This window comes from Nematocida ausubeli, assembly GCF_000738915.1.
Source record: "Nematocida ausubeli strain ERTm6 chromosome Unknown supercont2.1, whole genome shotgun sequence".
In the NCBI taxonomy this organism is placed as follows: domain Eukaryota; kingdom Fungi; phylum Microsporidia; genus Nematocida; species Nematocida ausubeli.
The window spans coordinates 658,820-685,279 of NW_026515634.1; the positions used below are offsets into that span (position 1 = coordinate 658,820).

Below are 26,460 nucleotides of genomic sequence, written 5' to 3' on the forward strand. Positions count from 1 at the left end.
TATTCCAGCTATACTGTAGACTAAATATACTGTAGACTAAATACACTGTAGACTAAGTACAACACAAGAAAATATTTCAGAAATAATATACTCCAGATATACTGTAGACTGAATATGAACTAAATATAAGAAAATATTACATATATAGTATGAACTAGACTAAATATAATATACTCTAGATATAATATAGACTAGATACAAGAAAATATTCCAGATATACTGTAGACTAAGTTTAATATACTGTAGACTAAGTCTAATATACTCCGGATATAATATACTTCAGATATACTGTAGACTAATACCCCTAAACATACACCAAATACCCCTAAACATACACTTATTCTCACTGTAATATTGTAATATCCCCTAGTATATGGATATAACCAGTTGAACCAAAAAATAACTGACTATAATTTAATGAGAATACTTTGATTTATTTAGGTACCTTATCCTTGACTATATACCGGAAGGATGACTTATCCTTTAGGGACTCATCATTTCCTTTGAAGGTCACTGGGATTGCATGTTTTAATTCTAACTTATCCCGGATCTCCTTCTCCTGTGCTGCCATTTCCTCTTCTGTCCCGCATGTCTTTGTCCAAAGGGAAAGAATTGTATGGTGCCCTCTTACACTCACTACAATCCCATTCACTTCCATTGAGGCAAAGGGAACAAGAGCCATCCACACAAAGAGACTCTCAAATAGTCTCTGCTCTGCTGTGTTCTTCTTTATTTTAATAATCCACTTACCACCATTTATATTGCATGGATCCTCCCACATAGGCTCAATCCCACTCTTAAACAATGATAAGTCTGTGATTGGCTTAATTTCCTGCAATTTCTGCATTCTTCTAATGAGGTACAGGAATTCTTCTTTTGTTTCAATAATTGCTTCCTGCTTGATCTTGCTTTTAAAGTCTTCAGTGTCCCCTTTAACTGTCATGCACCGGAATACAGAAGAAAGAATAAGAGTAGATGCTAGCTTCTGACTGTTCATAATAAAAAATATTTAATCGGCAGCAAAATACTTTAGAAGACTAATGGACTCTTTTATTTGGGATATAATTGGAAAGTAATGATTCAGCTGTAGGGAACTGGGTTGCACTGATTATAGTGAATGTATTCTGATGGGAGACTGCGAAGACTAGAGATTCTGTCTCTAAGGCACTAAATATTTCTGAAGAAAAAGTATGGAATGGTGTGACTATGAGTAGGTGTGAAATATGAGTGGATATTTTTCTGTTGAAATTCTTATCTGGCTGGTATAACTTATAGAAGTACTTTGTATAGATATTTAAATTAGATCTAGATATATCATTGGGTACTTCTGTCTTTATATCTTCTTTAATGAGTATCCAGCCACTTCTTCTAATTGCATGGTACGTTAAGAAGTGAATATATCCTGCCTGAGTGGCATATATTTCTGCTGCATGTATCTCTTCATTTGTTACTGCTACATCATAAAGGACTTCTTCTATGGTTAGTGTAAGTTCATTCCTTTTTACTCCGCACTTTCTGAACTCTTGTCTGCCTGGGTCCTTTGGTGTATAATTTTCACCTATTTTCACAAATCTATCATTAATTCTATTCTGTATCTCATTTATTAATCTGTTCTTTGTACTGTTCATATAATGTCCTTGTATTTTTATGAGTTTTAGTGCAGGGGTCTACCATAATGGCAATTTCTGCATTTTCGTATGGAATATGTGAGAATATACTACGGTCTTCATCAAGTGCTTCTTTTGACTTAATAATTAGCATATCTATATCAGTTGGTGAGATTGGTTTATCCTGTCTCTTCTTCTTTTCTTGTCTTTTAATTTCTTTTTCCTTGTGGACAACCAGTTTCTTCTTCTTCCCGAAGTCAATTAGCATGAATATTTTTTTGCATTGAATTTTATGCCTTCAAGTGTTTATGTTAGAAGAATTCAAGAACTCCTTGGGGAGATATGCGAGATATCACTTTTTCTGATGCCCCCACAGGAAATATCCCTTCATCCTTGTGACTGGCTGGAGGAAGACATGAAGCATTTGGTTTTGGAAATTGAAGAAATTAAGAGAAGACTCCTTCTGGAGACAGAAGAGAAAAGGAGTGAAATTAACTTAATGGCAGAGAGAAAGAAGGAACTTATCTCTGCCTTAGGGGAGATGGAGGAAGAAAAGGAAGGTATTTGGATATCTGAGAGAAATTTGCATGTGAAGGCTTCTTTACTTCAGAAAGAACTCTTAGGATTATCTGTACGGTATGAAGAACAAGTTAAGGAATTTTCGGAAGTAGCAGATGCCATACGGATAAAAATGGAAGAACTAGATGAATATATACAGGATACTGATGCTTGCACTGAAATACTTTCAGTTAAGGTTGTTAAAAAAACAACAATTATCGAAGGAAAAAGACTTCTTAGTAGGCTAGTACAAAGACAGGATGAAATAAAGGCAGAAACACAAAGGAAAATAGAGAGTACTAAGGAGATGCTTTTTAAGCTGGGAATTAGCTTGAGTGAATCTACGGGTGAGAATCTGCTGGTGGATCTATCAAATCTGGAGGAGCACTTGGATTTAATATCCTGTGAGGTGCAGTCGTATAATTATACTGTAAATAAGATAGAAATAACTCCAGAAAATAGCTCCAATGGTACCCCCTTAAAAGATGCAAAGAATATCCTTTCAGAAGGAAGGTGCAAAGTGCCTCAGGTGACAGTTAATTTAAAGGGAATTAATGAAATATTTTCAGACCCTTCAGTGATTAATAATCCCTTCATGTGCAAATATAAGATAAAAATGAAATCTGAAGAGATTGAAATATTTTCATCGTTGAATGATCTGTCATTTTCAGCTGCAAAGAAGATAGAAATGAAGGTCAGCAGGATATCGCAGTCTGCCCAGGAGTTGTACGCTTTATTGGAGATGCGCCTGGGCTTCCTTTCAAATAAAGTGGAAATCTCAAAGACAGAAATTCCCCAGGATATTTCCGTAATAGAAAGAATATTTGTGCTGAAGAAGTGGATTGAGCAGATTGAGCAAGAGTATAAGCAAAGGATCCATGATATTTTCACACAGAAAAAGGAAGAATTCCAAGTGGTCATAAAAAAGCTCCTGGAAATAAAGAAGAAAGACACTCCACGGGTACTACACCCGGATACAATCACAGATCTACGGTTCACACAGCAGGAGCAGATTCTGAACTCTCTGGAGGAAGAAATTGCAGCTGCAGAAAGTGAATATGAAATACTCAGAAATATCCAGGCATTTGCGCAAGAGAGAAGAGAACTTCTTTTGAAGATGTCTGCCTTTGAGGAGCAAGCAAGTGATCCACTCAGACTCTTCAGAAGTTCATTCCAGTTGAACTCTGAGGAGAAGTTCCGGAAAATGGCAGTCCCTACACTCCTGCGGGTTGAAAAGGAAATATTCGCCTTAGCAGAGCAATATGCAGAGAAGTTCTCTAATAAGCCCATTGTAATCGAAGAGAAAGAGATAATTTCAGAACTAAAAGATGAAATATCCAACCGAATAATCAACGCAAATACATTCATGAAAGGAAGAACCACAAAAACAAACAGATAATCAGCTTGTTAATAGACCTAAGCAAGTACTCCCACGAATAAACTGCATTCTGTCTTCATTTATTTTCACTCTTGCAAATTCTTGTTTCTTCATATTTATTGATTTATTTAATTCTGCTGTCTCTTCATACGTGCACCCGGATATTCGACTTGCATGTATTCATTATCACTTCACTCATAGTCTGGTCTTCTTCTGGGTGTTTTTATCTTATTCTGGCTAGTTACGGGTACTTTTTGTCTTTGAGAATTTTCACTTCGTATGGTTCTTTGACAGTACTCTTAGACCACACAATTTGAATATGCTGGGTACACCAGTATTTCATCGACTGCATCCCTTGCGATATCTTGTATAACCCATTAAACTATCACTTTCAAAATAATTTCTACCATAAACTAACCAAAAACCAACTCAAAACCATAGATTACTCCACTGAAACATCTTCCATTTTCACCCACTCCTTCTCCTTCACCTCCTTCCTCTTCCTGGGTACCTTTCTAAGCGTACTCAGCAGAAGAATATCTTCCAAAAAGGGTATTTCCACTTGAGACTCACAAGGCGTGCAATGCAGCGTACTAAGCCTCTTCCTATTCAGCATATGCTCATAGTCCCGCATATTATTACGTATTAAATAGTCAGTTTTAACAGGATTTATCTCCAAAATAGGATCTTCCATCTTCACACCCTGCAATAACCCGAATATTTCATGAGGTTCAGACACATTCCCATCTACCACACAGATATTAGCACGTTCTTTAAGGTGTTCCTGTACATCTTGGTCTAAATATTTCTTCTCTTCAGGCGCCTTCTTCTCCCCTTCCTCCTCTCCAGTGAAGTTAATCAAAGCCCTCTCTTCTAAATGCGTCTTTTTCAATTGGTCGCCTACACGAAGTATCTCAAGGAGTGATTCATCCTGCGGCGCTGCCTCTTTTTTTATCTGCTTCGTAATATTCAACTGATATTGCAGGAATGAAACCAATTCCTTCCTTCTGTATGAATCTTCACATCCAGTTGATTCTTGGATTATCGCTAAAAGTATCACTTCCAAAAGGTCTTTATCAATTTCTTCTTTTTCTTCTCCAATCCTATTGTATGCTTCGCATAGACCAGACCCAGAGAGAATATCTTTAACACGAAGAAGCTTCTGATTTATCTGCGAGAAGACTAAATCTATTATTATCTGTAAGGATTGCTTGCTTGTCCGTTCAAATCCCACTTGATTCAATATCTCTACAACAACTGCTTGCAGCACTTTCGAGTAAAACCTTCCCTCGTCCATTCTGCAAAATATTTCCAAGAAATTAAACATTTCCAAAAATATCCTAAATTTCAACAAAACCCAAATATATTAAACAGAGATACATATACTTATTAGATCATAAATATAGTAAAATATCTCTACTAGAAGGATATTTTTAAATTCCCCAGAATTTCCTATAAATATTTCCAATTGGATAAAATTTTACGAATGAAGTGCGCTATTTGCATAAACTCAAAGATAGAGACAGATGCAGCCAGAGACATAAGTTACTGTACATCTTGTGGTCTGGTAATTGAAGAAAGCACAATTGTCTCAGACGTACAATTTGCACAAGACACAAAAGGATCTTCAATCTTGCAAGGCCAGTACGTCTCTACTGGAGACACAAAAAAACTAGTTTCTGGGAAGTTCATTACAACAAATCACACGACAACAATAAGAAGTATAGCTAAATCTATTGGAGAAGCACTAGGAATTGGTGATTCACAGATAAATTCAGCCATGAGATGGTATAATCTATCACTCCAATTTAACTTCACAAAAGGAAGAAAGACACAAGTCCTTTTGGCTGCCTGCTTATATATTACATGTAGAGAAGAAGAAACACCCCATATGCTTGTTGATTTTGCATATATTTTAAGGATAAATGTCTTTAAGATTGGAAGTATCTTCTTAAAGTTAATTCGTCTGCTGAATATAACGATGCCTTTAGTAGATCCTTCTTTGTTTGTACCTCGTTTCTGCAGTAAATTATCACTAAATAATCAAAGTATTGGGAAGACAGCCTTAAGGTTAATTGCACGCATGGATAGAGACTGGATTGTAATTGGTAGGAAGCCAGCTGGAATATGTGGTGCTGCTATTCTTATAGCCAGCCGGATACACGGGAATGAAAGGACAGTTGAGGATGTAGCTGGTGCAGTGAGAGTCTGTGAGGCTACGATAAACAAGAGACTGGCAGAACTGAAGGAGACAGCGACTGCAAATCTATCCATAAATGAGTTTAATACGATCTGGCTGGAGAAGGAAGAAGACCCGCCTATTGTTAAGCTCAGAGGTAAAGTACTGAATGAATCATTTTGCAGGAGATTGAGTGCATCAGAGGACCATAAAGGCACTAGGGATATACTTGATAATCAGAAAAATATAACGGATAATCACAGGAATATACTTGATAGTTATAAAAACCTACAAAAAACAAAAAGTTATGAAAATCAAAATAACAGAAATATAACGGATAATTACCAAGATACACATAAGAATATACAAGATATTCAAAGGAATTCATTAGAGACCAATGAAATAGCAGCGTATAATAAACATCTGCAAGAAGTCACCTCAGACTATGAGAAATGCACAAAATTCACAGAATCAGCAGACTCAGATGACTACATAGGTACACCTGCCTCCTTGCAGACAGACCCCATAAATATCACATCTTACAACTTCCCAACTAATTACGAAAGTGACCTTTCTGATTGCAGCATAGAACTAGAGAATGACCTATTCCTGAGCCAAGAAGAAATTAAAGAAAAAGAAAGGATATGGAATGTAATGTATGGAGACTTCTTGCTGGAAAGAAAAAAGAAAGAAGGCAGAGACAAAAAAGAAAAAAAGAAAGAAAAGAAAAAAGAAAAAGAAAAAATACCGTTACAAGATGCAGTTGAATCTGCAGTTAAAACAAAGAATCTTTCCTCCAGGATAAATTATGCTGCAATTAAGAACCTCTTCCAGCAGTAATAAATATGCCATATTCTCCTGAAACATGGACAGAAAGGTAGAGAGAGAACTAGAGGATGCACAAGGTGAAATAAAAGAGGCGATCAAAGAGGAGAAGAAAAGGGGTGCATCTATATCTGAGCTGGAAAAAGAGTCAGAAAGAATGGATGACTCCCTAGGGAGCATGCAAATGGAGACGCATGCAGCAAAGAATAGGCTCCTTAGGAAGAGTATTATTTGGGTGTCACTATGCATTCTTATTGTATTGATAGTTGGGAGTGTCATATTCTTGTATATATATGAGAAGATAAAGGCACTAAGAGGTCAATAAAGTATATATTATTAATAGACTATGTTTTATAGCGGGTGTTTAACGGTTATTTGTATATGTATTATACATTTTAACTGTTTTTTGTGGGGTGTTTAACTGTTATTTGTGTATATATTATACGTTTTAACGGTTATTTGTAGGGGATTTATTGGTTTAACAGTTATCTATGAATTATTTATGTAGTATTTATTCATTCTAGTTATGACAAGACTTCTTGCACTCTTTATAAATTTACTAAATTTATTTCTTCTTTTTATAAACTTAATAAGATGCAATATACTACACCAAATAGAAGAATATCACACTAGTACACACTAACTACTACTAATTAGTCACAAAATATCTCACTAATATACTACAATATTATTAACTACTCTACTAAATATCACACTAATACACTACTACTAATTATTACTAAATACACACTAACTACTACTCAAAAATACTACTAATATCTCACTGACTACTACTAATTATTACTAACTACTAATATACTACACTACTAAATATCTCACTAGTATACTACTAATTATTACTAACTACTCTACTAAATACTACTAATACACTACTACTAACTACTCACAATACAATGCCCCAAGACTAAACACAACAATATAAGACTATATAAGACTAAATACAACAATATATCCCAATATAAAGTATCTCATGATAATTTATTCAATCACCTCCACCTTCTTTCCCTTTACCTTCACATCAAATATTCCCTCCTCAATGCGTGGTCTCTTCAGGACCTTAACCTTCTTGATGTAGCAGTTCTGGAGTGGGTATATCTTAGCACCTTCCTGTTCCATTCGGCCTCCAACCACTTCTGTCATCATTTTCTTCATGGCTTCGTTTATGTCTCCTGCGAATTCCTCTGAGACAATCTTAAATATCACCTTACGTATGCTCTTAACCTGTGATAATTTAGCATAGCAGTTCTTGCTGACTGACTTTGCCTTTCTTTTAGTGTTGCAGATAGTGAATATTCTTAGAGTATATCCATCCTGTGTCTCTACCTTGGAGCATGTCTCAATAAGAGTGTGCCACTTCTTTGGGATACTTTTTACCTTATCACTGATCAGTTCCATGGAGTGGAATGAGGAAATTGCATCTTTGCCCTTAGTCCCGTCTATTACGAATTTGAACTTTCTTGTTGAGTTAGTGTTATCTGGGAGGTCTGCCTGGTTTACTTCGAATGTTCTGCCACGTAGTGCGTCTGGGGCGAAGTAATTTCCTTGACTTTTATCAATGATTGTGGTCCCGGCTGATTTGTTGTTGAATAGGCTGGGGAGGGTTAAATTGTAGAATTCTTTTTTTGTCATTATATCTTGTGGCTTCTTGGATTTAATCTTCTTACCTTTTGTTGTCTTTGTCTTGGATGCCATTGCAGGGGATTGAAAAAATAGAAAATAAAATATTGGAAAAAGTATAAAAATATAACGGGAATAAGTCTTAGTGAAAATGACAGAATATATGGTGTGGGTGGAAAAAGTAATGACTGTGTTTGTGTTGTAAATGTGTATATAATATGGACAGAATATATAGTGTGGGTGGATTAAGTCTTGGTAATTTGAGCAGAATATATAGTACTATGTGTAAAAAGTCTTGTCTGTTTTAGGGAAGAGTGGATTAAGTCTTGTCAGTTTTAGAAGGAAGAGGATTAAGTCTTGTCGAATTTATAAAAAGTGGATTAAGTTCTGTTAAGTTTAAGAGGAAGAGGATTAAGTCTTGACAAAGTGGAAAAAGTTCTGTCCTATCCCAAATAATCTCAATATAACCATATACCCCTATAATAGCCTTCTACACCCTTCTATCCCTGTATCCATCCATATACACCCTAATATAACTCGCCCATATTCCTGCAATGTCTCATATATTCTAATAAAATGCAGCAGAATAAAAATGAAAATGGAAGCACAGAAGGGAGAAAGAACAAAAATGAACAAAAGTGAAACAATCTTCTTATTTGACGTAGATGGCACCTTAACACCTTCCCGGGAAAAGGTCACAACAGAAATGAAGGCATTCCTGACAGCCCTACGGGAAAAAGTAGTGATTGGATTTGTGGGTGGATCAGACCTGCCAAAGCAGCAGGAGCAATTAGGAAATGACTGCACGAAATTATTTGATTATTGTTTTCCTGAAAACGGCTTAACTTTCATTAAAAACGGCGAAGTAGTTAAAAAAGAGTCATATCTTGGTTTTATAGGCCAGGAAAGACACAGGCACTTAGTGCAGACCATTATGAAGCTGTTTAGTGAGCTAAAAGCAGATGAAGTCCCGGTCTTATCTGGGAATTTCATTGAATTAAGACATTCTATGGTGAATATTTCACCTGTTGGAAGGTCATGCACACGGGAAGAGAGGAAGGCCTTTAAGGAATTGGATTCTGTGAATAAAACACGAGAGAAGATTGTGAAGGCCTTGAAGGCTGAATTTGATGAACTTTCATTTTCTATTGGGGGTGAGATATCTATTGATATTTTCCCAAATGGCTGGGATAAAACCTATTCACTGAACCATCTTATCAGTGAAGGCTTTAAAAATATTTTTTTCTTTGGGGATATGACAGAAAAAGGAGGGAATGATTTTGAGATATATTCTGATGACAGGGTAACTGGGACAACTGTAAAGTCGCCTGAGGACACAATTAAAAAGGTAAGGGCGCTATTGGATACGTTGGAAATTCAATAAATGATTGAAGTTTGATGGGCTTATGCTTAATTTTACCGTTATATCAGTAATTGTTGTTGATTATGCCTATTTCATATGCATATTCACTTTTAATTAAATTATAATATGAGTATGCATATCTATACACATATATGTAACTGGGTATAACAAAAGTATGCCCTATATAGTACTATATAACCCGAATATATCACTATATAACTAAAATCCTGTTAAATTATATGTTATAAAACATAAAATAACCATAAATAACCCACATACTTAAATATACACCCTATATGCCCATATGTATATACCCACATGCCCTATATGTCCGCATATAAATTGAATTATTCATTTAGGCTGGGAACACCCCTGCACTAAAATATAATTTTGGAAAGGACAAAGGCGTTTTTACTTTTTCTTCTAAAAATTTTATATACTTCGCATGTGATAGGAAGGAACTTTTAAAATTCCATAGAAAATAATAAAACGCCTTTCCAATTTTCCACTGAAGAAAATATCCAGATTGAAATATTAAAGAGAAGCAAAGAAGTAAGAATAATTCAACAGAAATAACACATATATACAGTTTTTACATAAATATACACTAACCATATACACTTCTTACATATAAATATATCCATATAAATAACCAGAATACGCATTCTTCGCATATATACCCACATAATAATTACACAAATATACACATTCTTTACATACATATACTGCACAAATATATCTGAATAGACTACAAATATACTACATACATATCCTACAAACATACTCTCTCTCCTTCTATACCTTCTATACCCCTCTGACTGCAACTTGTTTTATTTTTATTCTTTTATTCTTTTATTCTTTTATTCTCCATGAATATTCTGGGGTCGGAGTATCTCCCAAGCAACTACAAATTCGAACTCCAAAAGACAATCCGCCAAATAACCAGAAGAAACTCTAAAAGGGTTGCAATCCAATTTCCAGAAGGAATAATCCATTTATCTACAGTTATTTCTGATATAATTAGGGCTAATACTAATGTTGAATCTGTTTATATTCTGTCTGATGTAGTATACGGGGCCTGTTGTATTGATGATATTTCTGGATATTTAATAGACTGTGACTTACTTATACACTACGGGCACTCTTGCTTATTTGAAGTCACTAAGTCACTGATTCAAGTGATGTACATATTCGTAGAAATACAGTTTGAAATTGATCACTGCATAAATATGGTACAGAAATACATGAATATTCAAGATATTTCTATCCTTGGGACCATCCAGTATAACAGTACAATCAGAAAGATAAAAAAGCAGTTGGAAATAAATAGAATGAAAGAATTAGAAATATCACAGAATATGCAGCAAGATACAGAAGTAAATAAGGCAGAGACAAACAACTCAACTAAAAATAACCGAGAAATAAATATTCCCAGAGTGCACCCACTAAGTCCAGGTGAAGTACTAGGGTGCACATCCCCTAAAGTAGATTCTGATGTGATTTTATTCATATCAGAAGGAAGATTCCATTTGGAGTCTTTGATGATTCAGAATCCACATAAAACCTACTATAAATACTGTCCATCTTCTAAGACACTCTCTTTGGAGAGACATGATTACAAGAGATTCATGGAAATTAGAAAGAATACCCATGAGAAATCACTTTTAACAGAAGAATACGTTATAATATTCGGTACCTTAGGGAGACAAGGGGGAATTGGCTTATTAAACCGTTTGGAAAATGATCTTAAAAGAAGAAACAAAAAGTACTTTACTGTATTCCTATCAGAAGTAGATGAAACATTCATTGGATCCTTACAGGATGTGACTGTAATAGAGGTAGCATGCCCTAGAATAGCAATAGATTGGGGTTCTACATTTAATATTCCAATTATAACACCATTTGAATATTTCAGTAAAGACCTAAGAGAGTACCCCATGGATTATTATGCAAAACAAGAAGAAATGAAGCCATGGCAGACACTCCATTGAATTAACCCACAAATAAGCCATATAACCAGAATATAACCAGAATAATACACTGTAGTACTTATTCTATACCCTTATATAACCGTATGCAAAATAAATAGATCATATAATTATCATATCTTCACTTGTTAAATATACTATCTTAAATATACTGTATAATTATTACTCTCTCTTAAATCACACAAAATACTCTTTCTCTCTTGAATATTCTCTCCATAAGAAATTTAAAAATCACACAAACTACTTCTATTTTAAAATAGCCCAAAACATCACTGTTCTACTTCTCTCTTGAATATACTCTAACTACAATATTATCACACCCTCTATAAATCACACAAAATATTCCTACTCTAAAATACTCTTCACTATAAATCACACAAAATATCACTCTCTTTAACCTCACTATCTAAATTCACTGTCTAACTTCACTATAATCCCACAAAATACTCTTTCTTTTTCCCTCTCTAAATATTCTCTCTGTCTCTAAATACTCTATAAATCCTCTAATATAAAAGACATTTTTTATTTGTATGTGGATGTCTATTTATTCAGCTGTGCTTATGGTGCTATCTATGGGTGTGGCATTAGTCATAGGAATATTCACTAGAAGGTTCTTTAAGAAGCCACAAGAACCAGATACAAAAATATCTGAAACAGTTTCCGATAAGATCAAACCAGCAGAAGGCTTGTTTAATTCCTTACTAAGTGAAAGTGAAGTTGTAACAAGCAGGGTCTGCACGACTGAAGACCTGGAAATTACAACAGGAGAGATAATGTACTACTTAGTCCATGGCTCTGTCGAAGTATTATACGATAATTCCATGATTCTGGAAAAAACTGAAGACTATTTCATATATAACCTGAATTGGCTAATAAATACAAAACAAAAACCCAGGATAACGTATAAAATATCAAAAAACAGTCAGTTATATCAGATTGATAAGACAAATCCAACTGTAAAATACTTCCTTCTGAATAGGTTCTTCAGGGGCACCTTATACACAGTTGTAAATTACTTGGAGGAAGGTTTCTACTTGGATATAACCAGAATTACAACAGGAAAGCAAACTCACCAGGAAATCCTACAAGAAGTAAAGAGTAAGATGGAGATTATTAAGAAAGTAGAGGCATCACAGGAAATATCCCTTACAGAGACATACGAAATACCACCAAACACACTTATTTACATTTTGGAAGGCTCTGGGCGCATAGAATACACAGAGTCTGTAAGCCAAACATACCAAAAGGGTGACTTAATTGGTTCTTTAGAAAGGATACTCCCTATAAAGTGCAGCAGAATAATCCATCCTAACGAGAAAACCCTGGGAATCAAAATCAAATTACAACCGCTCTTAGATGTGCCAATAAGTGACTTGGAGATGGTGGCAGATGAAATATTCAACAGAAGTAATTCTATGGAGCACCTGGAAATAACGGATGCCATGATAAATTGGCGAATAATCCAAGCAGGTGAAAGACTCTCTAGTGATATTCCTACGAAATCAATTAAATGCATAACAAACGGATATTTCCTAAAGAATAGTGATGTAAAGTACTTTGGGATTGCGAGTAAGAATGTTCTCTTTGAAAAGGAAGTGCTTTTAGGGCAGTCTTCTTCGTTTGAATTAACTGCTGCCAGACTCTCTGAAGTAATAGAAATCCCAAAGGAATATATAACCAGAATCACATCGAGTTATCCTGCACTGTCAAATGCCATCTACAGAAGGATATTGGAGAGAACAGGAGTAGAGACAGAATTAAAACAGCCATCAATTATAACCTTCATACCAAACGATAAAAAAGAGACACAATTAGAGATATTCACGTACTTCTTAGGGAGTGAGATGGAGAGAAGTGATTCCTGCATAATTCTGTCATCCTCAGAGTTAAATATGAAGCTGAAATCAATTCAAACAGTAAAACACACAATTCCACTTCTAAATTACATAAGTGACCTACAAAGAGAGTATTCCTACATATTAATACCCATTGTGGATGCAGTGCACAGTAAAAAGGTGAAAATCCCAGAAGAAAAGACTGAAGACTTAAAAAGAACAAAAAATAACGAAGATAAAAATTCAGAGGAAATTGAAGGGAAAGATAGAAATCCTGTTGTAAACCAGACTAAAAAACAAAAAAACTCAAATTCAAAAGTAGAAGAAAATTCAAAAAAAACTGAAGAAGAAGACCAAGTACTGCAAGATATAACACCAATTGTACTTTCTGAAATCATATTTTATGTTGTCACAAATGGAGACCACAGGAGTATAGACATAAAAAAGGACATATTCTGCAAGATAGACACTTTAATACTCCATAGAGACAACCAAATGAAAGTAGCAGGTGGCAGGTACTATGGACAAAGGCATAATGTAGAATTTCCTCTTATAGATGTCCCTGTGTCCATTATAAAAACAAGAGAATCAATTAACTACACAAATAAAAACTGTAAATTCAACGCACTAGAAGACACATGGATCCCGTACTTCCCACTGAATGACATGCACAGGTTCATAAGAACCTTAAAGGGAACAAATGTAGGACTTGTCTTAGGGGGAGGTGGTGCCAGGGGAATAGCCCACATTGGAATAATTGAAGCCCTGGAAGAAGCAAATATCCCAATTGATGCCGTAGGGGGTACGTCAATGGGTGCATTCGTAGGGGCATTGTATGCGCAAAGGGCAAATAACAAAGAAGTATTTATACAAGCAAAAAGACTGACAAATCTACTGGGGAGTGTATGGAGGGTGATCGTAGACCTAACGTACCCTATATGCTCAATGTTCACAGGAAAGAGCTTTAATTGGGCACTCCGGTTGATCTTCAAGAATAGAAGGATTGAAGATCTATGGCTACCGTATTACTGCATAACAACGGACATAGCAGACTTTGAAGAGAAGAAGCACACGGATGGAATACTTTGGAGATATGTCCGGGCAAGTATGAGTCTATCTGGGTATCTGCCACCTTTATGCGATAATGGATCATTTTTATTAGATGGCGGTTATATGAATAATGTGCCTGCTGATGCAATGCGATCAATGGGAATTCGGAATATAATTGCAGTGGATGTAGGGAGTGAAGTGGAAACTACATTTGCAGACTATGGGGACAGCATAAATGGGTTTTATATACTGATGCAGAAGATATTCAGTACGAAGAAATTCCTGTCTCTTACGGAGATACAGTACAGACTGGCGTATCTAACGAGTATGCATAAAGAGAGATCACTTAAGTCTGATGTAACAATTAAATATATACGGCCTGATATGGCAGGATATAAGACAATGAACTTTAGACAGTTTGATGAAATTGTTGCACACGGGTACCAGCATGGAAAGAAAGTCATTGCAGAGTGGAAAAATACTGGGGAATATTTAGAGCTAACCACCATGACACGGGCACCCAGAAGGATATAGTGGTTGAGTTATATCTAGTTATGAAGGGATATACTGTAAAAAGTGATTTAAATGATTTTTCAGTTGAAAACACAGAAGTCTTAAGGCAGTCCTAGCAGGAATAATGCGAGGATAACGTGGGGGTTATTGTTGTTGGAGGGCATTGTTGGAGGGCATTGTTGGAGGGCATTGTTGGAGGGCATTTAAATAAACAGATTTTATTGATTTTATCTTCATCTGGTTATATTTTAGCTGTCTCTAGGTGTACTTTGAGTGTATTTAAGATAGATTTGGTTATTTCTGAATATATTTTATCTAGTTTTAACTGTCTCTAGTTATATTTTAGCTATTTTAAGTTATATTTTGGTTATTTCTATATACTTTGGTCATTTCTCTTTATAGTGCTTATTTTTACTATACTTTATCTTTAAGTTTTAAACACGTATCTTTTCTAATATGATAATTTATCAATGAACGGGTTTGTAATCATAAAAAACAGAAAAATAAATTACACCAAGATATGCTTAAATAGATATAATAGACAGATTCTGGCTTAATCCAATGGGAATGGACTTTCTACAGATGCATATCCACAAGTTCACATAAATTTCATTTATGCCTTGTTGTATTTAGCATTTTCTTTGTTTGTTTTCTATTCGCGTATGATGCACACTGAAGATACATATGCACTTATCCCAATGGAAATCAGAAGACTATTGAAGGACTTCCTGGATAATTACACACCAAGCAGACTGTCACCTGCAAGCACTCATTCCCCAAAGAATTCAAATAATTTGGCTTCTTTCCTGCTCCCAATGGCCTTCAACAAAACAATCCCCATGCATGCCAGGATGGTCATCCTGCAGTCATACAGGTACACAATGAATATGCCATCTGTGCCACAAGAATTTGTCTCAAATGTAATAGAGTCAATTAGATCAGAGACATGCCCAAACTGGATAAATGAAGTACTCACCATATGCCTTGCATTCTGTGTTGAAACCCCACAGTCTCAGAGTAAATTTCAATGCAAGAAATTCTTCAAATCCATACAAGCCGCATATCCACTTGCACAGTACAAGGCAGGCATGCTGCTTGTCAATATTATCAACCAGGAACTATCTGAATACTTTGATAGAGACTTTTTCACAAGAGACCTTCTAGAGTCAAGTTTCGGAATAATTAAGAATAATTTAGCTGTACTAATGGCATACGCTGCAGGCTACAAGAGAATCAAAGAATCAAAAGAGAGTGAATTATCCAAACAAAAAGATGCAGGGTTATTTACAGCTGCAGAGTCAGAGATTGACTTCATTTTCATGTGGCTTGCAAGATCAGATAAATCTGCACTTGTCTTCCCTGCACTCATTTTCCTGACTGAATCCGCAACTGAAGCGATGCAATCAATGGAAAGAAAATTAACCTTCTCAATGATCATCCGGAAGGAAATGAATTTAATTGCAGCAGACCCAGAGAACTCAGTTATTTACCTTAGGCTGAACCACTTTCTAGAGAAAATGCTTAGTCTCTCAAATAAGTGCAAACACATAACTGCAGAACTAGAATACATAGATGTACTTATGCACAGGATAGAGACAGAATTAAGCCAAGAAATATTCTCAGCAGAGACATATTCTTCTCTTGCAGTTTTAAAAGTACTTGCAAGAACGCAAATAATAACCGTAAATTATCTCTCATCAAACAGAATGGAGAATTTACTTGAGAAGATCATAGTACTCGCGTATACACAATACATTGAGAACCCGTACGAAGAATTATCCCTTTGCATTAATGAATTATTTTTGTATCTAGGGAACTTAGTGGTTTACAACCAAAATTGGAAGGAAGCAGCAATAACCCGAATTATGCCCCATATAAGAAAGTACTTCTACGTTATAGAGTGCAAAGAGAGTCTATTAAAGTTCCTGCAAGATATTCTATTTGAGTGCACACCCAGTGTATCACGTGCATTATTCCCATCTATTCAGATTGATGAGATAAGAGGGAAAGCAGTCACCTTAAAGCACAAGATACTTTTCATGTCGATCCTTAAGAATCTCCTTGCGAATGCGCATAACTCAGAGAAAGTTGAAATTTTAGTGGAAAGTGCCTTGGTAGAAGTGGCTATAATAATAGACACTACAATTAAGCCAATAATCACAGCAAGTGATGAGCAAAAAGTACTTTTATCCAAGTTATGCCAGGAAATTCTTCTGATAATCGCGAATATAGTGATTATATCACCACTCCATGGAGTGAAACATGAAATAATCAAAACTGCAATTTATGTATTCAAGCAAGCAGGGACACACGATGCATTCCTGGCCTTCCTGGCGTACTTAACAAATACAGCATATATACCAAACTTACCACAAAACTCCCCAAATCACATGAAAATATCCCAGATGGAAATCACAAAGAAGTCAGCCACAGAGTGGAGTGGATTTACAAATATCCCATTAGAAACAATAAATACTATAATGGGGATCCTTAAAGAATGGATAGGAAAGGACACAGTAATTGACTTTAAAATAAAGAGTTTCCTAGGGAAAATAAGAAGCACAAAGAATAAATAACTGTAATAATATTACATTGTACTCAGTGACTAATGGAATATATATTAGAAAGTAGTTATCTAGTGTATATTTAGTCTAATTATATACAGCCATAGCATAATCTTGTATATTTTAGTATATATTTAGTCTATTCCATATTCTAGTATATATTTGGTCTAACTTTATGCAGCCATGAACTAGCTAATAAACATAAATAATTAGTCTACTCCATATACAACCATGAGCTAGTTACTTCTCTAGTATGCATAATTAGTCTACTCCATATACAGTTGTAATCTAGTTACTTCTCTAGTATATAATTAGTCTACTTCATATACAGCCTAGCATATATTTAATCTATTCCTCTACTTCTCTAGTGTGTATACAACTAATAAATATAATTTAAGTATGTGTTTATTATCTTCCCTTCTTTATCTAACCAAATTCTCTTTGTATTCCAAGTGATCTGCGAATTCTTCTGTCTCGTACCCCAGTGCCTTTCGGTTTAATATTCTGGGGGTCTGTGAGACTGGTCTTCTTTTTTCTTCTGTCCCACGGATTGGCTCACTGACTATGCACCTGGTGGTGTATGGCTTATACATAAGCATGAGTGTGTCTATGGAGTAGATCTCATCAATGTATGAATTTACGTGTGCCCCTATCTTTGAGATAAGTGCGCATGCATGGGAGCATGGGTAGTTCATTTCCTGGAATTTCATGCAAGAACACACTCTTAGTCTCAGATCCACATAGAACTTAAGGTTCCCTGAGTAGACTATCCCTTGCTTGTACTCTTCTTCATCTGTGAGTTTCCTGGGGTCAATCCAGGAAGTTCTGCAGAGTTCACCTGGAGTTCTTCCTATGTCTGTCTCGTACCCATGCGACTTAAGCAGGTTTATGTCTATGGCTCTGTTTACATTTTCACCATATCTTGCTCTGTCCGTTATTTTTTTGGTACTTAACTCTGCATGTGCAACAATTTCCTTCTTCTTCAGGGCATTGTCTGTGATTATTTTAATAATCATGCAGAGGGCATCCACAGGCGAGAGTGTCAGCATACTGCAGACCCCATCAATTTCAACAGGAATTGTATTATTTTTGTTGTAGAGTGGGAAGTCGCACAGATATTTTGCCCAAAGGTGAGTTGGCAATGAGGTCAGCAAGGAAAGCAAAGAGGGCACATTCAAGGCCTTTACCTTCTTGTAGTATAACTGGAATGTGGCCAGATCTGGACTATTGCAGAGTGACCAGACTAAGCCAATTGCAGAAGAAGACGGGTGGGTTGAAAATATTTCCTTGCAAATTGATCTGCTCCTTATGAAGAGTTTAACACGATTTGTCAAGTTCTCTTCGCATTCAATTTCTCCCATGCGGATGGACTCTCTGATGTCAAAGTGTCCACTCCATGGGGCATTAGAATTATTTTGACTGATGCTTCCTGCGTTTGCTTCATTCTTCTCTTGGATCATTCTCTCTAGTTCTTCAATTGTTGAGTGGCATCCCTCCCAGTTAATCAGAAGCACTCCTGACTTTATGACCTTCAGGAGTTCTCTCACGAAAACAATCCATCCTTCCTTCTTTGGGCAATATTCTGGCACATAGCACATACTAATGACATACGGCGTATCAAATGCATCATATCCTGTTGCCAGATATGCATATCCTGCATGTTCTCTTAGCTCATTATATCTTTCATGGACAGTTAGTTCAACAATTTGTCTGCTGTACTTGTAGATGTGTATAGACAGATTATTGGCATAGAAGAGGGTGTCTAGCTTACTGCCTGATGTATCCAAGGGTCCAATTGATTTTATCACTTGTCTTATGTATCCTGTCTCATCGACTGGCTTATTTTCCCTCCACTTCTCAATTTGCTTCTTCATATTGAAGAGTGTTGCTGTGTCATCTGGGTTTATATACCGGTTCTCTTCAACTACGCACTCTAGGCACTCTTCCTGTGCTACTTCTTCATCTATTTCATCATTCATTACGTTCTTCTTTGCCTTCCATGCAGCATAGTACCCTATCTTTATCCCTCGTCTGGAGGATATTTTGTTTATAATCTGCCCAATTCTTGTCTCTTCTACGTCCTGCATTTCTCTAATTTCATCTGCAATGTAGCGCCCGGATGACTGTATGTTTAGATTGCTTTGCTGTGGGCAGTTATGGATATTTTTTAGTTTCTTAATTACGAACATATTATCTTTTTTCCGGAGTGCTGCAGTTACTATAGCATCGCACCCGTGCGTCCTTCTCTCCTTGCACTGAATTGTATACTTCTTTGGCGTACTGTCTGTGGTCTCAAAGTTAAAGTTATTGTCGATGGCATACATCCTAATGGCATTCTGTGCTTCGTTCTTTGATTTGAATACGTCTCCGACTGCAAGCTGCATTTAAAATTTTTTACGACTCTTCATTATTACATTCATTTTTTGTGTGATATATGCAGCATATCTTGGACTTTTTTCTGTTTAAGTGTTCGTTGTCTACTGTGTTCCTGGTAAAAGTGACTCTTCTTCTGGGTGGTCCCCCTCTTAGCCGCAAAGTCAAAGTGGATTCTGTTGTAGTTGACCCGTATACTAGCATAAATTAAAATTAAAAATAGAATAAAATATGGAAGAATGCAGTGCATATGGAATATGCTGTTAGATTTGGGATGAGTTTAGAGTAGATTTGAGTGAGTTATCTGGGTAGGAGAATGTTTGTCTGAGTGTCATGTGAAAGATATTTAAGCATAATTTGTGTAGATGATAAAATATCTTGGTTTATACGGTGTGGCATGAAGGAAGAAGTATATTTTAGATGGAGTGAAATAGTATAAATAGTATATGTTTAGTTATTAGAGTATATTAAATATGTAAATATGTAAATACTCGCATGGAGTGGCTCTTTCTGGAAGATATTTCTGCTGATGGATGGAAATTTATGAAGAAATGTCTATTTATTCCTTCTGGTTATATTTGAGTCTGTGTACTAGCAGGAGTTTATGTCTTAATTCGGGTTTATATCACAGGAGTATGCAATACTCTTAGTGCTAATTTCAAATTATTTCGGGTTATATGTGGCAGAAGAATATTCTATAAGAGAGAAGAAGTTGAAAATTCGGGTTATATACAGTCATATACGAATAAAGACCTTTGAATACTGTGTATTCCATTCTAAATTAACTTCTTTTTCTTGTGTTTTCGGATATATTATATAATCTGAATATTTGGGAGATTGCCTAGTAATGAATGTGCAAGCAGGATAGACTAGTCTAGCACTCTATCCTGTCTTCTGGTTGTAGAATTCTGGTTATAGAAATTACTGTGCAGAATTTTCTCTAGACTTATTTTGGGTTATATGGTCTAGTAGAAAGCCATTTGAAAGAAATATTGAAGATAAAGGACTATGGACTATTTTAACAAGTAGAGTCATTTTGCATTGATGGAAAGAACTTCTTATATGAGAGTATATATTCCTCAAATGAAAAATAGTCAATAAATTCGGGTTATATGCCTATACTACAGTGTCTACTTAGTTGCTAGTTTAAATATTAAACAGAATTCATTGTGTGATCTACTAAGATTAAAGTTAATTAGAAGGTGTGTTTGTTTTCTTTATTATAGCATGGTAAGTAAATTTGTCTGAGTAGAATGTTTCCATTGTGCTTAATTACTGTGTTTATTTTAGAAATATATGTTTTTTTATACTTTTTCTTGTACTTTTTTTACGTGTGAAAAAACAAACCTTCCTATAAAAGATATACATTCTGAATATTAAATAGAAAGGTTTAATTCTTATCAAAAAAAAGGAAAAGGAAAGGAAAATCAGAGAAATAACATATTTCAAAGACCCAATCATCGATTGACCATATGCTAAGCAGTTTATCATGCTGAGCAAATAGGAGAAGACCAGCCTAATTCGAACAAAACACCATGCTCTAAGAGTGATTTTTAAAGGAAATTTGGGTTAAATAGTTCTATGTATTTCAAGGTTCCATGAGTGTAGAAATTTTACTGTGTATAATACTTGGTAAATTGTCTATAGAAGAGCTAGCATAAAAATAACCCGAATATATTCAAGAAAATTATTTGTTGGTGGTGTGCTGTATGAAAACAAATTAACCAGTTAAATTAAAAACTGCTTTGATTAGTAGACAATTATGCTTGCAGATAGTCTATTGGTTAGCACAAAATGATCTATTTAGAATAGAAATAACGGATGCTTAAGAATAATGAAAAGCAAGAAATTCAAACAGGCAAGAAAGAAATCTTTTTTCAGTATACAAAAAATGATCAACAAACTAATCCTAAACCTAATGATGGTACAGAGCATCATTGCAAGAGTTAGCATGGAGGCTATAAAGAAAGTGAACGAAATTCCGATTGGTGAGACGAAAGATGTATTTATTAACCCAGAAGGGCCTCTGTGCCTGCTGCGAGGATACATTGGAGACCGAAGCGGACACATGTACAACAAACGGTTTTATTCACCTGAGATACACACAGACTATGCATTGACTAAGAAAGGAATATCTGATGCAAACGAACAGGAGTATCAATTTGAAAGAAATCCAGTGAAAGACAGGGTATACAAAGACATAGCTACACAGGCCCCCAATGGGGAGTATCTTAGCACATACCATGCGCAGATGATAAAGATGTTTCCGTCTGTAGATGGAAACCTTTCAATTGAGGCAGGTAGACCAACTGCAATTACGAACTTCTTAAGAGCAGATCACGTTAAAGAAGATGCTAAGTATATCCTTGCTGCACTTCTTCTTCTCTCAGAGGGTGTTGACATTAAAATAGCAGTAGACCACACGGGAAATAAAAAGAAGCTTCTCATAAACAGCAAGACAGTCGAAGGGAAGGTATTTGCAAATATAGAGTTGTACATGGCAGGTATAGATCCAGCCAAAGATGAGTACAAAGAAAACATTCCCCAAAATGAGACAGCTGAAATTGTCAACTTCTATTTGCGCTGCAGAGACAAGAAATACCTAAGGAAAGGAGGCGATTTTGGAATGCCTGCTAATAAAGAAGAATTTGAAAGTGGAAAGTTTCTGAACAATGCAGGCTTTCTTATACAGACGTACATATACGAGTTCATTGACACAGTGGAGGCTTATACAAGCCTTGCGAATGCAGTGCACGAATTACTTGTAGACCAAATGACTGATAAAGGAAACCCAGATGAGAACACTAATAAGAAAGACAAGAAGGGAAGAATATTCGATGAGTTTTTTCTGAAAAAAGAAGCATTTGATGAAAGCAAAAAATACATTACGTCTTTCTATGATCTGGTGAGGGCCACCAACGAAGATGCTAAACTTCCCTTCTATAGTGTTAGTCAGCTGCCACAGTACACTAGAGTGCCGTCTTTAAAACTAGACAGATCTGGCTTTAATTTAGACCAAGCCTCACGCTACAGCGACTGTGTGGAGACAGGCCTTCTTGGTCTATTCTGCTGTCTGGCATACAACCCAGATGCAAGAAGGTACGAAACCAGTCACATGGGAGATAAAATAAGTAAAGAATTAAAGGCGTTCTTTAAAAAGTATCCTGAGCCAACTGAAACTGTTGACTTTAAAATGCACATGGAGTGGGCTAGAGTTGTTGCAGGCTTGGAGAGCGACAAGATTGACTACAAGAGAGAGAAAAATGAACTTCGTTCTGGGCTTATGAATATACTTCTGGTAATTGCAGAAATAACAGGAGAAGAAGAATCTATAATGGAGCTAATTCAGTATATAGAAGAATGCACTCCAGGGAATTTAAGCAGTGAAGCCACCATTGCAGTTACAGATATGATGGAGGAAATTATTACACGGTTATCGTATAATAAGGATCTAAGCGTAGAATGCGACAGAGTAGTTCTTGGGAAAAGAACAGGTGGAAAAGATGATATTTTATGTGAAATTAGAATTGCCTATATATTTGATGATGCAGAGTGTGGAATCAATCTATATATAGATAAGGGACATACGACTCTTAATCTTTTCCAAGTGGAAGTAGAAGAGTCCTTCGATGTTAGCGAAAAATACGAAGAAGTAATCGATATTTTCGGTAAAATGAATAGTTACATAGGATATATTGCTACTAGGTACGCTAATACCGAGCTATCTAATTCAGGCAAAAGCACTGAAACGATCTTTTCTGAACAGAAAGATGCCATAGAGAAAATCATAAAAACCAGTGAATTTAGTCAGATTCCCAGAATATTCTTAACACAAAGGATTACTGATTCTTGCTGTAAGGAGCATATTATGGACAAATTTATACTATACTCAATAAAACAAGAGATCTCAGAAAATGATCCTGCAACACGCTTTACTGCAAATATCTTAGGAAGTGTTCCACTGGATGACGGCAGAACAATGGAGAGACTGGTGAAAATGTTCTTCTACAGTGCAAACTGGCAGACATACTACCCAAGTCTTGGGTTTAAGCCATCTGAGAATCTACCAAAAAAGAAATACTTCATTACAGACATGGGGTTCGCATATAAGAGTATATTAAAAGAAAAATCAGTTGATCTTGCAATCAACTCCGTTATAAACTATATAACAATGGACACAGATAAAGAGTTTGATATATGCGATGTACTGACTAAGGAAAATATATTTATATCTTTATTTGGTCTCCTGCAAGACAAACAAGAAATAGAAGCACTTAAAAGGTTTAAAACCGCATTTGAGAAGTACAGAGACCCAAAGAATTCAGAATCCATTGATAACTTGTATATCTCTTGGTTTATATATACATGTTCAAATTATAGAAATAATTTGAATTTCATTCAAGTGGTTTACAACCTCATGAACTTTGATGGTTTAAATCCTGACAATGAAAAACCCAGTGCATGGTTCACTGACCGCAGTTTTGCTTTAGACACTCTAAAAGAGAAAAAAGCCCTGCTGTGCTCAGAAACTGACAAAGAAAGCATGAAAAACTACAACAAAGCAGTGGATTTCTTTACACCTACCTACTAAAATTGAACAAATACTATGAATAAACAGTGCAGTCACGTACTTTAGTCACCAAGAAATTTCAATATATTCAAAATAAACTTATATGATGATTTACGCTATATTTTAGCACCAAAATAAGACATAATTCTATTAAATCCAGATTATATCCCAATACACTCTAATACCCCAAATAAATCCTATTAAATTCCCTCTTCTCCATACATATAAATATATAAATATATAAATTCCTTTTATTTCCGTTATAACAGTCTTAAGTGCCCAGTGACTACGTCTATTTCATCTTCATACCATGGCCCAATAAATGTGACTGTGTGAGTATTTGGCTCCACCTGTGTCCTTCCTGCATCTATTATTGAAGTATATGGGATCCTAAGTTTCTTCACTTTTCTGACTATTTCCTTAAGCTCCTCTTCTGTCTCTACCTTTAAGGATGTCTTTTTGAATCCATTGTACTTCCATATGCTGTTAAGTGGATTTTCCTGTGTGGCTGCCTGGTATGCAGCATGCATGGCCTGTGCCACAATCTTGCCCTTTCCCATTTTCAAGTCATTCCGGACAACTAAGACCCCCTTCACAGGCCGTGTCCCATCTACCACTATCTTTTTCATCTTCATAACAGATGCACTCCTGCCCACCAAAATAAACACAAGAACCAAAGACAGTCCAAGGAATATGCTAAGAATAATCCATAGAGGCATAAAATATTTTAAAGGATTTTCATAGTATAAGGCAATAGACAAAGTCAATTTAAAGAGACATTACAGTCAAGGAATAGTAGTAGATAAGGATATTTATCAAAGTTGGTTTATTTTTATCACTTTATGTGAATGTCTTTGGTGACTGCATCTTGCTTATTAATACTAGATATATTTCTTACTATTATTGACATATTCTACTTCTATTAATATTCTCTATCCATCCACTAGAATAGTCTTCTAGTACTAAGAATATTTCAAAGAGTGAAAATAAGAGTGAAAATATTCTTGATGAATTTAAAGTGAAAGTCTTTTGGTCTCAGAATAACCATGAGATATTTTATCATATTACCATATACTCCAGATATATTTAGTAATCACCATTATACACGTCAAATTATTTCAGTTTTATTCATATAACCCACTATAAACTCACAAGAAATCAAGGTGAAAAATAAAATACATATGAAGCAATAATACAGTTTATTTATTCAGTTACACCAGGATATATTTCATATTCTGAAGTATGGATTTATTATATCCTCCAAGAATAAATCTGTGTCTTTATGAATCTCTTCAATATTCTCCAGCAGATACTCTTCATATGGATATGCATTTTCTATTTCTTCCGGAGTAGAAGAATCTGCGAGACTGCATGAGAATCCATTTGCAAGACCATCTGATAGATCTGCATCCAGTGCAGTCTTTATCTTCTTTGTTTTTGTATCTTGCACTACTGAATTTGTCTTGTCCTTCAATGGGATCTGCTGTCTCTCTCTCCCTGGCATTTTATTTTCTTTCATTTTAGTATTTATCCTAATAGAAGTTTTCTTTTGGGACAATGTACTCTACGCCTGTGGATGTCCTGACAGAATAATAAGATCCAATGACTTTCAAGAGTTCTACAGTCTCGCCCTTCCTTATATAAATAGTCCCATTGTATATAAAATCACATTTTGCCCTCATATGCTTATTCTCTGTGCTCACTCCAATTGGTGGCATTCTTATCTCACCACTCCCATACCTTCTGCGCACCAGGGATTTATTCCTTAATTCTCTTCTCCTTTTATTTCGCATGTACCATTTGCTGGCGTACAGGATTCCTTCGAATAAAGAACAGATTAGGTACAGTGAAACTGCAAGAATTGACTTTCCATCAAAGTCCTTCTGTATGAGGAAGAATATTCCTACGAATATGCTCATGGTAAAAGAGACAAAATACACTGACGCATTAAACATTCTCCTGAGACGGGATGGCATAGAGACAAAAAATGGCAGAAAGAAGGGTAGTAAGTGCAATATG

At 35.5% G+C, this 26,460-nt stretch overlaps 17 protein-coding genes across 17 annotated transcripts; 8 read left to right on the top strand and 9 right to left on the bottom strand.

Annotated features, from left to right (window-relative positions):
• Positions 1-433: 433 nt before the first annotated feature.
• On the bottom strand, positions 434-997 carry NESG_00421 (uncharacterized protein; the record flags this gene model as incomplete). Its single annotated transcript, XM_053048073.1, has 1 exon — positions 434-997. The coding sequence occupies one exon, from the start codon at positions 995-997 to the stop codon at positions 434-436; it is 564 nt and encodes a 187-aa protein (XP_052905898.1).
• A 40-nt stretch (positions 998-1,037) lies between these two features.
• Positions 1,038-1,628, bottom strand: NESG_00422 (uncharacterized protein; the record flags this gene model as incomplete). The annotated part of the gene is made up of 1 exon (XM_053048074.1): positions 1,038-1,628. One exon carries the CDS (start codon positions 1,626-1,628, stop codon positions 1,038-1,040), a length of 591 nt encoding a protein of 196 aa, XP_052905899.1.
• Positions 1,597-1,875, bottom strand: NESG_00423 (uncharacterized protein; the record flags this gene model as incomplete). Its single annotated transcript, XM_053048075.1, has 1 exon — positions 1,597-1,875. One exon carries the CDS (start codon positions 1,873-1,875, stop codon positions 1,597-1,599), a length of 279 nt encoding a protein of 92 aa, XP_052905900.1.
• A 24-nt stretch (positions 1,876-1,899) lies between these two features.
• Positions 1,900-3,564, top strand: NESG_00424 (uncharacterized protein; the record flags this gene model as incomplete). Its single annotated transcript, XM_053048076.1, has 1 exon — positions 1,900-3,564. One exon carries the CDS (start codon positions 1,900-1,902, stop codon positions 3,562-3,564), a length of 1,665 nt encoding a protein of 554 aa, XP_052905901.1.
• A 421-nt stretch (positions 3,565-3,985) lies between these two features.
• NESG_00425 (uncharacterized protein) lies at positions 3,986-4,870 on the bottom strand (the record flags this gene model as incomplete). The annotated part of the gene is made up of 1 exon (XM_053048077.1): positions 3,986-4,870. One exon carries the CDS (start codon positions 4,868-4,870, stop codon positions 3,986-3,988), a length of 885 nt encoding a protein of 294 aa, XP_052905902.1.
• A 159-nt stretch (positions 4,871-5,029) lies between these two features.
• NESG_00426 (uncharacterized protein) lies at positions 5,030-6,562 on the top strand (the record flags this gene model as incomplete). Its single annotated transcript, XM_053048078.1, has 1 exon — positions 5,030-6,562. The coding sequence occupies one exon, from the start codon at positions 5,030-5,032 to the stop codon at positions 6,560-6,562; it is 1,533 nt and encodes a 510-aa protein (XP_052905903.1).
• A 25-nt stretch (positions 6,563-6,587) lies between these two features.
• On the top strand, positions 6,588-6,872 carry NESG_00427 (uncharacterized protein; the record flags this gene model as incomplete). Its single annotated transcript, XM_053048079.1, has 1 exon — positions 6,588-6,872. One exon carries the CDS (start codon positions 6,588-6,590, stop codon positions 6,870-6,872), a length of 285 nt encoding a protein of 94 aa, XP_052905904.1.
• A 674-nt stretch (positions 6,873-7,546) lies between these two features.
• On the bottom strand, positions 7,547-8,260 carry NESG_00428 (uncharacterized protein; the record flags this gene model as incomplete). The annotated part of the gene is made up of 1 exon (XM_053048080.1): positions 7,547-8,260. The coding sequence occupies one exon, from the start codon at positions 8,258-8,260 to the stop codon at positions 7,547-7,549; it is 714 nt and encodes a 237-aa protein (XP_052905905.1).
• A 517-nt stretch (positions 8,261-8,777) lies between these two features.
• On the top strand, positions 8,778-9,569 carry NESG_00429 (eukaryotic phosphomannomutase; the record flags this gene model as incomplete). Its single annotated transcript, XM_053048081.1, has 1 exon — positions 8,778-9,569. The coding sequence occupies one exon, from the start codon at positions 8,778-8,780 to the stop codon at positions 9,567-9,569; it is 792 nt and encodes a 263-aa protein (XP_052905906.1).
• An 848-nt stretch (positions 9,570-10,417) lies between these two features.
• Positions 10,418-11,539, top strand: NESG_00430 (uncharacterized protein; the record flags this gene model as incomplete). Its single annotated transcript, XM_053048082.1, has 1 exon — positions 10,418-11,539. One exon carries the CDS (start codon positions 10,418-10,420, stop codon positions 11,537-11,539), a length of 1,122 nt encoding a protein of 373 aa, XP_052905907.1.
• A 527-nt stretch (positions 11,540-12,066) lies between these two features.
• Positions 12,067-14,955, top strand: NESG_00431 (uncharacterized protein; the record flags this gene model as incomplete). The annotated part of the gene is made up of 1 exon (XM_053048083.1): positions 12,067-14,955. One exon carries the CDS (start codon positions 12,067-12,069, stop codon positions 14,953-14,955), a length of 2,889 nt encoding a protein of 962 aa, XP_052905908.1.
• A 641-nt stretch (positions 14,956-15,596) lies between these two features.
• Positions 15,597-17,510, top strand: NESG_00432 (uncharacterized protein; the record flags this gene model as incomplete). Its single annotated transcript, XM_053048084.1, has 1 exon — positions 15,597-17,510. One exon carries the CDS (start codon positions 15,597-15,599, stop codon positions 17,508-17,510), a length of 1,914 nt encoding a protein of 637 aa, XP_052905909.1.
• A 2,382-nt stretch (positions 17,511-19,892) lies between these two features.
• On the bottom strand, positions 19,893-20,075 carry NESG_00433 (uncharacterized protein; the record flags this gene model as incomplete). Its single annotated transcript, XM_053048085.1, has 1 exon — positions 19,893-20,075. One exon carries the CDS (start codon positions 20,073-20,075, stop codon positions 19,893-19,895), a length of 183 nt encoding a protein of 60 aa, XP_052905910.1.
• A 1,687-nt stretch (positions 20,076-21,762) lies between these two features.
• Positions 21,763-24,462, top strand: NESG_00434 (uncharacterized protein; the record flags this gene model as incomplete). Its single annotated transcript, XM_053048086.1, has 1 exon — positions 21,763-24,462. The coding sequence occupies one exon, from the start codon at positions 21,763-21,765 to the stop codon at positions 24,460-24,462; it is 2,700 nt and encodes an 899-aa protein (XP_052905911.1).
• A 239-nt stretch (positions 24,463-24,701) lies between these two features.
• On the bottom strand, positions 24,702-25,160 carry NESG_00435 (uncharacterized protein; the record flags this gene model as incomplete). Its single annotated transcript, XM_053048087.1, has 1 exon — positions 24,702-25,160. The coding sequence occupies one exon, from the start codon at positions 25,158-25,160 to the stop codon at positions 24,702-24,704; it is 459 nt and encodes a 152-aa protein (XP_052905912.1).
• A 509-nt stretch (positions 25,161-25,669) lies between these two features.
• On the bottom strand, positions 25,670-25,960 carry NESG_00436 (uncharacterized protein; the record flags this gene model as incomplete). The annotated part of the gene is made up of 1 exon (XM_053048088.1): positions 25,670-25,960. The coding sequence occupies one exon, from the start codon at positions 25,958-25,960 to the stop codon at positions 25,670-25,672; it is 291 nt and encodes a 96-aa protein (XP_052905913.1).
• A 13-nt stretch (positions 25,961-25,973) lies between these two features.
• On the bottom strand, positions 25,974-26,417 carry NESG_00437 (uncharacterized protein; the record flags this gene model as incomplete). Its single annotated transcript, XM_053048089.1, has 1 exon — positions 25,974-26,417. One exon carries the CDS (start codon positions 26,415-26,417, stop codon positions 25,974-25,976), a length of 444 nt encoding a protein of 147 aa, XP_052905914.1.
• Positions 26,418-26,460: the final 43 nt, after the last annotated feature.